The sequence below is a fragment of the Pan troglodytes genome, chromosome 7, assembly GCF_028858775.2.
Source record: "Pan troglodytes isolate AG18354 chromosome 7, NHGRI_mPanTro3-v2.0_pri, whole genome shotgun sequence".
NCBI classification, from domain to species: domain Eukaryota; kingdom Metazoa; phylum Chordata; class Mammalia; order Primates; family Hominidae; genus Pan; species Pan troglodytes.
The window spans coordinates 75,919,724-75,935,287 of record NC_072405.2 but is presented as its reverse complement, the minus strand read 5'-3'; the positions used below and the strand labels follow the sequence as shown (position 1 = coordinate 75,935,287).

Genomic DNA, 15,564 nt, shown 5'->3' with positions numbered 1-15,564 from the left:
CATGTTATCAATTAGTAACAAAATTAGTAATAACTACCACTTACTGAGTACCAGTTTTATTCTTTATGTCTTGTATGACGTGTTTTGGTGGTTCCTCATAGACCTCATTATTTCTGTTACTTATGAAGAAACCCAGGCAAAGAAATATGAAATAATTTACCCCATTAACTGGTGAAGACATGATTGAAACACAGGTCTTTAATATTTCAGAATCTATGTTCCTTATAGTACAGCATGTGTCTCTCGTACTATCTTATAGTTTTCTTTCAATTGGTAGCATGGAAGAGTTTCATTATACCTAGATTAGTTCTGGAACTTGGTATTATTTTCATTATCTCTGTTTGTTCTACCAGAAGTCACTTGTTTCTGTTTATATTAATTACAAGTATGATTACTCAAAGTGACCTAGTGAAAAATTTTCAGTGGTGTAGGTCATTATTTCCCTGGCTGTGTTCCAAAGAACATAAATTGTTAGAGATATTCATAGGAATTCTAAAAACGGGAAGGGGGCTTATGGTACAATAAATTTTGGAAACACAACATACTGTATATCCTTGGAGAGTTTTGTACATATTAGCAACTTAAAGGCTACAATAAAGAAACCTATTTCCCAGCATTTCCTGAACTAATTTGACAATGAGGTATTTTTTCGAGGAATTTGTCTTCACATCTCAAGTCATTAGCATTCATCAAAACCCAGTTCAGTAAATGCTAATAGAGACTAAAAGTAAGCTTCTGTTTTGGCACATCCTGGTTAGCCTTTCATCAGCTAAGTGTGTTTCATTGCCAGAGCAACTTAAGGATTGTATTTGAAAGTATGCCAGATGCATACTTATTTAGTAGTAAGTATGCTAACCTTTAAATGGTGCCAATACATATTTTACTTCACATTGCTTTCCTGCCACTGTTTCATTTTAAATACTCTATGCTTTTTAAATACACTTCGGTTAAGTCAGATATATTTGCATGGTTTTTATTCTTATCATTTTAGATATGGGAGAAGGGACTACTATAAATGCAAGTGCAGATGGCAACATTGGAACTATAGAGGATGGTAGTGACAGTGAAAATATTCAAGCAAATGGAATTCCAGGAACACCAATTTCTGTTGCATATACACCATCCTTACCTGATGATAGATTGTCAGTCTCTTCCAATGATACTCAGGTATAAATGGAGGGATGGGGAGGGGGAGAAATCCTGTTAATCTTACAAATTTATAGGCTACCACCACCTTGTCATGAGTATTTTCAGCTGATGATGCTGCCTGATTTTTATTTAGTTTGGGGAAATAAGAAACTTGGGGGTTTTTTTCCTTCATTTATATAAATTACAGTGATTTTTTCCCCTTCATATTTTGATAGTTACATTTCCAACTTTAAGGTGTGTCTCATCTATGTTTACATCTTCTCCACACCCATCTACCAATTGAATTAACATTTAATAAGAACATTCTTATTACATATTCACAAGATAATTCTGGTATGGGCTGAATATTTCTAATCTGAAATTCAAAATGCTCCAAATCCAAAACTTTTTGAGTGCCAAGATGACGCTCAAAGGTCATACACAAAGGAAATGCTCATTGGAGAATTCCACATTTTGGATTTTGGGATTAGGATGCTCATTCGGTATAATGCAGACAGTCCAAAATCCAAAAAAATCTGAAACCCAAAACACTTCTGGTCCCAAGCATTTCAGGTAACTCAACCTGTGTTGTAGGGTGAGAAAACTTTTAGAAATTTAGGGAGCTTCACCTTAACCTTTGTTCAGGGCTGCAAAGAAATCAGTACCATGGTAATGACAGGTTCTTTTCCTCCTTCCTACCCTATATTTTGTGTGTAAAAGATCTGCCTTTTTAGGTAAAGGAGTCCTCCACTAAGTGTCCCATATTTAGGAGTACATTTTTTTTGGCTTGGTTGACCTTCAGTTTATATTTGCCCAGAGTGAGACAAAAAATAAAATAGGATAAAAGCATAAAATAAAATAGTCAGTGACAGGTAGTAGGGAGTATAATTTAGGTCTTTGGATAGGATCTTGTCAGGCGTGATATATCAGTTTTTTGTCAGTAATAGTATGAGCTGGGTAAATTTTAAGAGTTTATTTGGTTTATTAATAAGGAATATTTTTAAAGTGCATTTTTAAAGGTATTTATTGTTGGGTGTGGTCCGTGGAGTATAAAACAAAAACAACGTGGCAGATTCCCTCATCTGGTTCCCCTTCCAACAGTGGGGGAATCTCCACCTGTTAGTGAATTGAATGAAATACAGTAGAAGGCTGAAGTGATTTTACACTGGCAAATATCTCTAAAATTTTCATGGTATGTTAACTTGTTTAGGAATCTGGAAATTCTTCAGGACCTTCACCTGGTGCTAAGTTTTCCCACATTTTACAAAAGGATGCCTTTCTAGTATTCAGGTCATTGTGTAAACTGTCAATGAAACCACTGTCAGATGGACCACCAGATCCAAAGTAAGTTATTAACTGTTTTGCCTGACAAATAGAGGTTTTTAGGCTTGAAACTTACTGTTAAGGTAATGTTTGGATTTTCTTTTGTTCTTTTTGTCCTATAGAACCATAAAAAAAAATTGGGTGGAGGGGAGGTATTTTACGTTTAAGAAAAAAGTATTGAAAAACAATTCAAAACTGCTGGAGTAGATAACTTACACTATTTCCTAAAGGGTATGTGACTTACACTATTTTCTAAAAACAAAAAGTTTCAGCATTGCTGGAATAGATAACTTATGCTATTTCCTAAAGGGTATGACAGCATTCTAGAATAGTGTCTGGTGCATAGGAGGGGCTCAATAAGTATTACCAAATGAATGAATTAATGAATTCTTATTTCCATATAAGTAACTTTGGAGCTAATGTAACCCTGTATCCCAGCCCTAGGTTTCTAAAAACTGCCAGTCAAAAGGTACTAAAACCTAAAAGAAATCTTAAAAGTTGTAATGAAAGATAATGCATATTCATTAAGGTCTGACAAAATGCCCTAGGATGATATCTTTGTCTATTGGGATCAGGAAGAACTTTGAGTTAGGAGCCACTTGTCTAATTTTCATGAAATATATTAGATTAAACCCTAGGAAAGTGCCATTTTTGTAAGTCATAAATGGTCAAGTATCTCTCATGATTCAAATGTAACTAATTACTCTTGAGACTGAGTTTGGAAGTTATATGAGTCGCCCAGCTCTCTAATATTGCAGCATGATGTATTGCAATATGACAATTTTAGAACTTTCTGGAGAAAGAAACCTTGGAGCAGACCATAACTTTAAGAAAGGGATATTGAAATAGAGATGTAAGGAAACAGTACTTCAATTTAAAAAAATTCTATAGAGTGTTTCAGTTTCTGAGTGCCAACTGAGCAGACTAGAGACAGTTGCTGTGAAAACTTCATACATATATGGAAACTACATTTGTTATATTTGTTTAATTTTGTCAGATTGTACCAGTTCAGGGAGAAACATCCTTTAGACCCAGAAGCCTAAAATCATAAAATCTTTTTAGACCCAAACCCTAAGTCAGAAATCAACATTCAAAAATCTCATTAAAAAATCGACAGTTTTGAATTTTAAAAAGTCTCATTCAAAAATCACCAGTTTTAACATCTCATTCTGAATCAATGAAGACCTACTTTGAGAAAGAGATAAGAATTTGGTATTATTGCTGAAGGGCATTTTTGCCATGCTTTAAAAATGTTATTGACCATTAAAGCCTCAGATGCTTTTTTCCAAATCAAATGTAAAAATTGTGATTTGAAAGAATGCTAGAAACAGAAAAGAAGAAATTCTTTAAAATGCTGAGAATGAAAAGGACACAAAGGAAAATAATATGAATTTTGAGGAGTATGTTCATTTATTCCTGAAAAAAAGAGTGATCTGGTTTTGAAAAGATGCTATCTTTAATGTTACAAAGGATTTTTATGAGGAATGATGTAAATTAACAAGCCTTATACTTAGTGGGTTTAAACCAAATATTAGGAAATTTTGTTTGAAGACCTTCTTGACTTGACTGTCAGGGTCATTAAACAATGGAATTGAATACTGAATACACCCTTAGAAGCTATTCTTTTTCCAAAAGAATATGTAGTTTTCTGTCTTTAATGATTTTTTTTTTTTTTTTTTTTTTTTTTGCCAAAAGTCAAGCTTTTGTAGTTACATAATTTTCTTTTTTTTGTCTTTGCTTCCTCTTATATTTTCTGGTCTTGCTAAAATGATGATCCAGGAAATGTTCTTGAAGCCTGAATCATAATTTGAAACTACCCCATGAAAAACTGCAGACCTGAAATTTCCAGCCTCTTTTGCCTATCAAAAGTATAACTTATTGTGTCATAAGACAGTTGTCTAATCATTTCTTCATTCATTATTGCCTTGTACACAGTAGGTATTTAATAAATGGATGAATACAAGAATAAGTCCATTAATTTTTTTTAGCATGTACAGTGTACAAGATATTTTGTTAAATGTTGGGAATACAAATATAAAACATACTTAGAACAAACACTCATTGTTTTAGAATGGTAAGCTGCAGGATTTAATTACAATAGGAATTGAGCATAATAGGTGATAAATGTGAGCTAGAATAGGAAGTAGTGTGTAAGACTTGGAAGACTAGAACAGGAGGGGAGGTGGTGGGTTAATTTGTAGTTCCCTGTAGCTATTTGAAGTCTTAGTTCTCGCTGTCTCTACTTGATTTATCTAAGCATTTTTTTTGGTAATTATCTATTTGCTGCATATATTCTTAGATTCAAAGGAAGACTCAGCACAATGGCCATCTTAGAAACATGACTGTGTAATAATGAGCCATAATATTATTGGCTCCAGTTTTATTTCAGAGAAAGTAGTATTTTTTTGTGATACCCATTTACGTGAAATTAACAATTCCTTATTAGATTTACGTAGCTTCTTGAATTACTTGACACTTATAACCATAAAATTTTTCAGGTGGAAATCAAGGGCAATTAAGTTTACTATATAGTGTAAATGTGACTGAAAGCAGCATTTGGGCTACTTTTTTTTTTTTTTTTTTTCCAAAAAAAAAAAAAAAAAAAAAGAACCAACTGCTAGAGCATTTTGGTGTGTTCTGCATTTGAAATGTTGCCTGGGTTCAATGTCCTTGGTCTGTTGGGCTTAAGAGATCAGTTTCAATGGGAGGAAAATTGTGTTTGCAAAATCAAATAATGAAAACACTAGATAGTGATCAGAAGCATGCCGTAGTATATTGATTGGGAAAAAATTTAAAAATTTTAAGCCAAAAACTACTTTTTCAGCTTTTCATTACAAAATTATTTAGAATAAGTTGCTAAGCTATTTAAGTTTGTATTTTTATTTTATTTTATTTTATTATTTTTTGGACACGGAGTCTCACTCTGTCACCCAGGCTGGAGTGCAGTGGTGCGATCTCAGCTCACTGCAACTTCCACCTCCCAGGTTCAAGTGATTCTCCTGCCTCAGCCTCCCGAGTAGCTGGGGTTACAGGTGCCCACCACCACACTCGGGTAATTTTGTATTTTTAGTACAGACAGGGTTTCACCATGTTGGCCAGGCTGGTCTCAAATTCCTGACCTCAAGTGATCGACCTGCCTCAGCCTCTCAAAGTGCTGGGATTACAGGCATGAGCCACCACGCCTGGCCTTAAAGTTTTTAATTGTTCTGAATACCTCTATATTTATTTCAAAAGAAAAAAAAATCTTTAAATGGTTACTGAAAAAGTAAGCTTGAATTAGTGCTGTCACTTGTTAATGCAACCAAAACTTTTTTATTATTGTTTAGGATTTTTGAGTAGCATAACCAGATAAAAGTCCATTGGAACTGTTGTGTATTAATACTAAATATGGCATTTAATCTGACAAGTTGATGATGATTTGTAAGAAGTATGGTTGTGAAAGAAAGGAACACAGCATATATCTTCACATTATTTTTTTCTTTTCCAGTGAAACAATACGTTGATGTTAAATATTTGTGAATTTTTTTTTCTTTTTAAAAAGTTTGTGGGCCAGGCGCAGTGGCTCATGCCTGTAATCCCAGCACTTTGGGAGGCCGAGGTGGGTGGATCACGAGGTCAGGAGATCAAGACCATCTTGACTAACACCGTGAAACCCCATCTCTACTAAAAATACAAAAAATTAGCTGGGTGTGGTGGTGGGTGCCTGTAGTCCCAGCTACTTGGGAGGCTGAGACAGGAGAATCGCTTGAACCCGGGAGGCAGAGGTTTCAGTGAGCTGAGATCGCTGCACTCCAGCCTTGGTGACAGAGCGAGACTCTGTCTCAAAATAATAAATTTAAAAAGTTTGTGAAATTATAAATATATGGTTCAGGGGAACATCAGTGAAAGCACCTGTTGTTAGTGCCTAAGTTGTTCATGTACTGTACTTTTTTTATGTTATAGAATTTTCTCTTCCTCTCCATTTATAAAGTTTATGAAATTATGATTATGTGTATCTGGAAATATTTTTGGAACAACCTATTATTACTATAATGCCAACCTTGTTCATATACTATGCCTTCTTTTTTACATTTTAGGTCTCATGAACTACGATCCAAGATTCTTTCATTGCAGTTACTTCTATCCATTCTGCAGAATGCAGGACCTATTTTCAGGACAAATGAGATGTTTATTAATGCTATTAAGCAGTATCTTTGTGTTGCACTCTCAAAAAATGGAGTCTCATCTGTTCCAGAGGTTTTTGAGCTTTCTCTTTCTATATTTCTTACTTTGTTGTCAAATTTCAAGACACATCTGAAGATGCAAATTGAGGTACGTTTTGCATTTAGGCATTGAAATATAATGTTAGTATTGGATATTTCATTTGTTTCATGTTAAATTATATTTGAATACACTGCAAAGTTCTCCAGAATGAAATAATATTTGTATATTGCCATGCACTTATTTTTTTTCATTCACCTGTTCAACTAATATGTGCCAATGAAGTACTAGGCACTGGATAAGCACTAAGAATGCAAAATGAAATAAGATGGAGCCACTGTCCTCAAGGAACTTATACTAGTTGAATAAATGGTTCTTGCTCTCTTGAATTAATTTGGTCCTCATAATAGCTTTGCCATTGTCTATGTCGTATATTCTAATACATTTGTTTATCTTAAAAGAAAGTTCCAAATATATATTGCATCTCCATTATTTTAAACCATTTGTAAGTATTAGGCATTTTAAAAGATGTGATTGAGGGGCATTATATTTTGGGGTTCTATTTTGGATATTTGAAAAAAATTAATATTTGCTTTGTACTTTTTTTTTAATGTATATATTCCTAAAGTTTTCTCCCAGGATCTTTGGAAATAGAATAGCAATCATGTGGTCCTAAAATATTGTCAGAGATTTAGTAGAACTAAATTAGGGATTTTTTCAATCGTGTCTGCATGTGTTGTGCAAGTGTACCAGTTTCTTTTTTTTTTTTTTTTTTGAGATGGAGTTTCCCTCTTATTGCCCAGGCTGGAGTGTAATGGTGCGATTCCAACTCACCACAACCTCCGCCTGCCGGGTTCAAGCGATTCTCCTGCCTTAGCTTCCCGAGTAGCTGGGATTATAGGCATGCGCCACCACGCCTGGCTAATTTTGTATTTTTAGTAGAGACGGGGTTTCTCCATGTTGGTCAGGTTGGTCTCAAACTCCCGACCTCAGGTAATCTGTCCGCGTCTGCCTCCCAAAGTGCTGGGATCATAGGTGTGAGCCACTGCGCCCAGCTTTATGTGGTTTTTTTTTTTTTTTTTTAAGGTGTACCAGTTTCTGATTTTTTGTTTTCATCTTCAAATAAAACTTAAAAATAGTACTTTATGTTTTACCAATTTAATGAATGCTTTTTTCAATTTGTTATTTGTTGAAATGTTGTTTTGGTTGTGATGTTGTATGGTTTTAAAATACTCATTTTTAGGTTGTCAGTTTTTACCTTCATATTATGTTTGATATACAGGTTATATTTTAATTTTTGTTAATTTTATATTTAATCCTAACTCAAGACTCATAATTCACTAGCTTGTTAGAAAGGATAAATTATTTTTCCAGAATTTCGAAATGGCTAAAATAGTCATATTATCCTTTAATGTTAATGTTCTGTAATAGCTATCAAGATTGATTTAGAGCATTGTTATAAGAATGAAACAGAATTAGGCCTTGGTATTTTAAGTGAAAAGCTTTTTAATTTGGGCCATATTTTTGGACAGGAAACCATTTTTGGTGCCTATATGATGTATGATGTCAAGTTTTAAGAGTTTGCCATATGTCTGTTAAGATAATACAAGGCGTTTAACTAGGAAGAGTTGCCGTTTTTAGATAGTTTTTCCCCATTATCTGTAGGAACTATAAATAAAAGACAGTTAAAAAAAACTTTTGGAACTTTTGCTTTTGTAAAAAACCAGAAGTCTTTCATCTGATGATGAGACATTTAAGTTGGCATTAGAAAATTTTGTAATACTTTATGTAGCCAATTACAGATTTTTTTGGACACTGAGATTCTGCTTCTGTAGGTACTGTTTACAGACTGTAAAATATAAATTCTTAGATCTAGATATCAAAAATTATTTAAGTTGAGATTACTATTTTTGCACAGCAAATTCAACTTTGCAAAAATGAATTTGAAAGGAAAAACTTTAAGAAATTTCTTGTCAATTTGTAGATGTCAGATTCTCGTTACAAAATTATTATAATATTCTAATTTTTAAAAATTAGGTTTATTTCACTCCTTATTGTCCCTCAGGGGGTGATAATAAGGGTAAAATGAGATAAATATAGATATACTTTCAAAAATGTTATACACACTCAAATTATAAATGAGTTGAGCACCAGGCACAGTGGCTCACGCCTGTAATCCCAGCACTTTGGGAGGCCGAGGCGGGTGGATCACCTGAGGTCAGGAGTTCGAGACTAGCCTGACCAACATGGAGAAACCCCATCTCTACTAAAAATACAAAATTAGCCGGGTGTGGTGGTGCATGCCTGTAATCCCAGCTACTTGGGAGCAGAGGCAGGACAATCGCTTGAACCTGGGAGGCCGAGGTTGCAGTGAGCTAAGATTGCGCCATTGCACTCCAGCCTGGTCAACAAGAGCGAAACTCCATCTCAAAAAAAAAAAAAAAAAGCTGAACGTGGAGAAAGCCCAGCTATGAAAACCTAAATTTGCAAAACAAAATTAAGATTGTTTTTACATGAAGATTCATTTTATGAGAATATTCACTTCAGAGTTTCTGTGATGTGATTTTTTCATGGGTCTTAAATTATATATCTATTCCAGAAGATACAGTTTATGTAAACTTTTCAGGAGAACATATGTGAAGACAGCATACTTAAGATATAGCTGTTGTTCCACATACATACATTATAGGTCCTCGATAAATTATTAAAAGGTTGATTTTTTTAGAGCCCCTATTATGATAGGCATAATATCTTATATTACAGCAATAGACTTTTGCTTATTAGTGCAATTTGATAAACCATTGATAGTAGCTAAAATTTTTTCTTCCCTCTCTCTTCCAGTCTATATTATTTATTTTGTCAATCAGAGGATCCCAAAAGTTTTTGATTCACGAGTCTGACTTTTCATGAAAATTGCACTTTGGCCAGAGGAATACCTCCAGTTCTATGTTCTATTTATTAAGCAGGCAGGGCCAAACAACTTAATGGATATTTGTCTTCACAGCCTACTATGTATTTCAAAGACAATAGTATGCATAAAGTAAAAGAAAAATAATGTTTTTATTTTATTCTTTACCACAATTACTTACCACTGGGATGCGTGTGCCTATTAGAAACTGCACACAGCTTCTTAGATCTTGGAATTGAATACTGTCCCCCTCATTCCTGTACTTCATTGATTTTCATTCAGTACTTGGTTTTTTATCATAGCAACTACCAAAACCCAGCTTTGCAGAGATAATTATGTCATTGAAGGGAATGTAGTGTGATCTATTTGAAACCATGAGCAATCTTTTGAGGTATCCAACAGATGTATCTCCCTCTGAATTTTGCCTCAGAATTTTTTCAGGGCACCCTCATGAGTTTGCTACAGCATTCTGGGGTACTTTGATGCAGTTTTTGGGAATTGTGGCCATGTTGCCATAAGTATTTATTGAACACCTACTATGTGCCCTGCAATATGGACATGATCTTTATCAAGAAAGACCTGGTCATTACTGTCTTCAAGTTTACAGTCTATAGGAGATACTGATATTAAACAAGTAAATAGAAATATGCTGAGTTTTGTGAAAGAAAATCACATTACAGGGGTACCTAATCCAGTTAGCGGGAGATACTATAAATGTGATTTTCTGGGTTCATAATGCATATGTTTCATAAATGTTAATATGTTGGTTGTTTCAGTCATTCCTTCTTAAAGTCACTTTTATAGAATACATTTAAATCTGAAAATTCTTATCTGTTAAATTGAAATTTATCTCATTAGGTTGATTAACTCACTGCTTGATTATTTGGTGTAAAGAGTAGTGAGAAATAGTTCATATGTAGTTTTCAAACAGTAGAGATTTTCACTTTTGTGAGTAATTAGAAAAATAAAACCGTATGAGACTTAGATTGTTTTTATTGTGTTGATTAGAGTATCAGTTACATTTAAATCTACGAACAGTTAGGCCTCTCAGTACTAGAACGTCTCTGAAAAATATAACTGATGAACAGAAGTATAAATTACGCTTTTGGAGGGGGATTAAAAAAGTGTAAGTTATATTCTGTAAAAATGTTAAAGAAATTATCACCTAGAGGAACTCTAAATCTTTGCATATTTCTTTTGTAGCAGCTGTGTTGAGGACAAAACACATCAATGTGAATTGCAGTACTGATAACTAGAAGGGCAAGTTTAAGTCACTTACCCAAGATATTTTAGTCCTGAGGTTTCAGAGATGGAACTCAAAAGGAGTTGAACTCCATAAGAGCCTGGGTCCTAATATCTGCTCTATAGCTCTGGGATGTTTAAAAAGTGATCACACATATGAATTCTAAACAATATTTTAAACAGAAGTTTTCTCCTAATCACAGGTGTTCTTTAAAGAAATTTTCTTATACATTTTGGAAACTTCTACCAGCTCATTTGATCACAAATGGATGGTTATTCAGACACTGACGAGGATTTGTGCAGGTATTTTAAATTATCCTTTTTATTATCTCTTTCTTATTATTAGATATTTAAAAGGCCAAATGTACTCATATCCTAGATGTACTTTGTTGAAATTAATGTTATATTGTTACAGATGCTCAGAGTGTAGTGGATATTTATGTAAACTATGACTGTGACTTAAATGCAGCCAATATATTTGAAAGACTAGTAAATGATCTATCAAAAATTGCTCAAGGAAGGGGCAGTCAAGAACTTGGTATGAGTAATGTTCAGGTAAGAACTTTAAAAACATTTTCAAATTTAAACTTTACCAGGAAAGAGTCATGTGTTTTCCTTAAAAGACCTTTAAAAAAAAAATTTTGTTTTTGAATTACTTTGTAGGAATTGAGCCTGAGGAAAAAAGGTTTAGAATGCTTAGTGTCGATTTTGAAGTGTATGGTTGAATGGAGTAAGGATCAGTATGTGAATCCCAACTCTCAGACAACTCTTGGTAAGGTGATATTTTGAGCTGTAATTCTTTGTCATTTTAAGTGAATAATACTTTGGAGGATAGTTGCAGCTGCTGTTAAACCAATTTCATGACATATTTATTCATTTAACTGATGAGGAAACATTCTCTGTGAGTTAAATGTCTAGCTTTAAAATTGTGAGATTTTTAACTTAGTTATCCAAACTATTTTTTTCTAAATCTTCTTAGAAATATTTTGATTATGTAAAATGAAGCATATTTATGCAACTTTCTTGTATTATAATTATAGAGGAAACATATAAAAGGCAGTATGTTTTAAGAAGGTTGAATTGTTCATCTGTGTTTGATGTTTACCCTCACTCAGAGAAAAACTCATAGCTGCAGGGCTACACTGGTGTTATTGAAAACAATTCCTCATGAGGAATGAGCTGAGAGCAGAAATCCAGTGGATACTCAGCACTGCAACTGCAAAAAGAACTCCTCCTAATGGTGCAGACTATACACGTACAAATTACAGTGTGTTTTAATATCAAAGTATGTTGTTTACTATGTTACCTAATAGTTATTTTGTATTAAATAGATATCTAAGCAACATTGAAATGCCTTGCCTTATTCAAGAATTTGTTTGCCCTTACACTTTTTTTTTTCTTTGATAGAATAATGTACTCTATCAATTTTTCTTCTTTCAGGTCAGGAAAAACCCTCAGAGCAAGAGATGAGTGAAATCAAACACCCTGAGACAATAAACAGATACGGAAGTTTAAATTCTCTGGAGTCAACATCATCATCAGGAATAGGCAGCTACAGTACACAGATGTCTGGCACTGATAATCCAGAACAATTTGAGGTCCTAAAGCAACAAAAAGAAATAATAGAACAAGGGATAGATTTGTAAGTGTCACAGCTTAAGGAGAAATGTTATTGAATATCTCTCTGCCAGTATAGTGCCACCCCTGCCGTGGGTTTATCACCTTATAATGAGTAAAATGGAGGATAGTTCTCATGGATCTAATTCACGAGGCTCCTATTCAGCCCCCCTTGTTCATTGCAGTCTAGCCCAACTAGATTCCTGTAATGCCCAACCACTCTTGTCATATAAATTAATTTGTCACCATATTATAAGTGCTGTTGATGAGTATCATCTGTGCAATTTTACACTGTTTAGCTCATGACATCCCCCCATTATATTTTCTAATCATGTGACAACTCAAAACATTTAAAATATGAGACTTCTAATAGCTATCAGTACTCCTTTATAGGTTTTACATTTTTTCCAGCTGGGTTACAAATGTACTATTCTTGTTATTGATTTCATTTTTATATGTTGATAAGGTGATCACCTCTCTTCCAGCCTGGCTAGTGTACCGGATCCTAATCTTGTGAAGTCAGTTTTCCCACTAAGCTTTGTGATACCTGCCTGCTCCTGGACTATTTCCTTTGTGAATATCACCATGCTGCCTTCCTTTCTCTTGTTGCCCATCTCTTTTTTCAAAGAGATGCCATAAGGAAAAATGAAATTGTTTGCCGTCTCCATGAATCTAACTATTATAAACTTAAAAATTCCCCTGTGTGCTTACTTGGTTTGCTACTTCTGTAAAGCATTTCTTCCTGATACTTAAGCAGTGCCTTTTAGTGAATGTTCAGGTGTCTTTTTTCTCCAGTGTTAATATGAAAAACAGTTTGACAAAAATGTACACATATTCTATTTTAAAATTACAAAATCTTACCAAATTGCCTCAGGAAATAGCTGTCACTGCTGCATTAATTCTAATTGTTCAGTCAATATTTATTAAAGTCTCATCTTTCCAGATATTATGCAAGATCCTGGGGAAACTAGATACATGGAAAAGCCCTTCCTTCTGAGAGGCTCTTGGTCTAGTATGTGTAAACAAATATGCATATTAAAATTCTGCTGGTCACCCAGTAAACACATATTTGGTACTTGGGACTATTGTCAAGCACCATGAAGGCACTGGTCCTTGTATTCAAGATTGCATTCTAAACATGAGCAATTTTTTAAAATAGTACTGTGTAAATGTTTATAAAAGAGTGTCGTACAGAGTAAGTACTGCCAAGGTACTTATTTTTAAGTACTTGAGAAATGAGAAGGAGTAGTCAGAGGGCTTCGAAGTGGAAGTCTCCCAGTCCTTCTCTCAGCAGCTGGACTTGCTGTCTACTTAATACAGCCATTGATGAGAATGCTTTCATGGAACTGTGTTCCTAGTATACTTGTCTACAACTGTTTCATGACACCAGTCTATCCTGTTTCTCTCCTACCTTTTTGACTATGCCATCTCAGTCTTGTGGGCTGTTTTTTCTTTCTTCCTGCGTGCATCTTAGCATTGCCAGCGTTCTGTTCCTCAGCCCTTTTCCAACATCAGCCCCTTAGTTCTCCTACCCAAAACAAAAGACAAATAGAGAAGCCTGTTATTTTTGTATTTCTTATTTATGGTGGTAACCCCAGCATGCTACTAAATTTATAAGCTAAAATCCTGGGAGTTAGCTTAGATTTTCCCCTCAAAGGATTAGATTCTCGAATCTAATCTGTCACTAAGACTTGTTGATTATACTTCCTAATATCCCTGCAATCTGTTCTCTTTTCTCGATCTCCCACCACTATTCTTGCAAATCAAATCATGATTATTTATTTCCTCAACTAGTATAATCTTTCAATTGGCTTACCTTTTTCTTTGGTTTTGTTCATTCTTCAGTCTTTTCCCATGCTTAACTAGAGTAACCTTTCTTGAATGAAAGTCTATTTTTTCCCTCTCTTAGAGAATAAAACCAAAGCTGCTTTGAAGGTATGATAATACCTTCATGATTTGGATCTGCTGGACTCTAAGCTTCATTTCCTGCCACTTTTCTATCTCACCTCACTTTCCAACAATGCAGAACTATTTATTATATAATACTGTCTTGTGCTTTTGTGTTTTAGTATGGCTTCTTCCTCTCTTGCATGTTTTTTCTTATTGTTTATAAAAGATATAATTGTTCTTCAAAATAGTTCCAGAGTCACCTTTCCCAGGAAATATATTATGACCATCTAAGTTAGTTACTTCTACTGTGTTATTTTCTTACCTTGTGAATACATCTATTTGTCACAGTTTTACTATTATAATTCTTTAAAATTGTGTTTCTTCCATTACAGTGAGAGCTTCTAGGGGTAGGGGGATTATGTTTAGCTTAGTGAAAAGTGTTTCATTTTATGAATGTTAAGTGGTTATGGTTGGATGAGAACTTGACAAGGGAACCTTTAGGAAGAGCATCCCAGACTAAGAGAATGGCATGTGCAGCAGCAGAGGAAAGGGAGGACATCTGAGCACTTGTTCAGCATGGCAGGCTAGAGTGGAGGGGGAATAACAGGAGGTAAGATTAGAGCATTGAGTTGGATCTAAATTACAGAAGGCCTTATTCTCCATGTAAAGGACTTTTTGTTGTCTTGTTCCTCTTGGCGCTAGCGTGCTAGTGAAGGACTTTAAGCAGAGGAGTAGCATCATCAGATTTCTGTTTTGTAATAGGACTTTGCTGGCAGCCTGAAGGGTGCATTAGAATATGGGCAACATGAGCTAGGGAGACCATTTAAGAACTCTTGCAATAGCCCAAATGACAGGTGTTGGAGCACCAAAGTAACAAAAGTAGGAAGTAAATGATCTGTAAACAAAGAGGTAACATTTGAATTGGATCTTTAAGCCTGAGGGAGACTCCCCTGTGAATGGAACAGGTAAAAGACATGCAGAGGAAATAGACTCTAAAAATAGATTTAGGGAATGGGATATGATATATGGGAGCAGAGGAAGGAGAAGGGAGTGAGAGAGAATCTGGAGCTGTATTGAGAAAGGTTTCGTGTGGTCTAATTAATTTGGACAAATGAGCCAAGATTACTTGAAGATTAAGTAGAATGTATATTCGGAGTACCTTAGGGATATTGTGGGTTCAGTTCCATACCACAGCAGTGAAGTAAATATTGCAATATAGTGAGTCACACCATTTTTTTGATTTCTCAGTGCATTAA

At 34.5% G+C, this 15,564-nt stretch overlaps 1 protein-coding gene across 7 annotated transcripts in view; it reads left to right on the top strand.

Moving 5' to 3' along the window:
- ARFGEF1 (ADP ribosylation factor guanine nucleotide exchange factor 1) overlaps positions 1 to 15,564 on the top strand; it is a 143,678-nt gene that overhangs the window by 62,945 nt on the left and 65,169 nt on the right. For all 7 annotated transcript variants that reach the window (XM_054657363.2, XM_054657362.2, XM_016960236.4 and 4 more), the window contains 7 exons: positions 992 to 1,167; positions 2,339 to 2,472; positions 6,528 to 6,762; positions 11,005 to 11,104; positions 11,217 to 11,356; positions 11,465 to 11,573; positions 12,242 to 12,443. In XM_054657363.2, the coding sequence (XP_054513338.1) occupies positions 992 to 1,167; positions 2,339 to 2,472; positions 6,528 to 6,762; positions 11,005 to 11,104; positions 11,217 to 11,356; positions 11,465 to 11,573; positions 12,242 to 12,443 (1,096 nt within the window). The remainder of the gene's footprint in view (positions 1 to 991; positions 1,168 to 2,338; positions 2,473 to 6,527; positions 6,763 to 11,004; positions 11,105 to 11,216; positions 11,357 to 11,464; positions 11,574 to 12,241; positions 12,444 to 15,564) is intronic.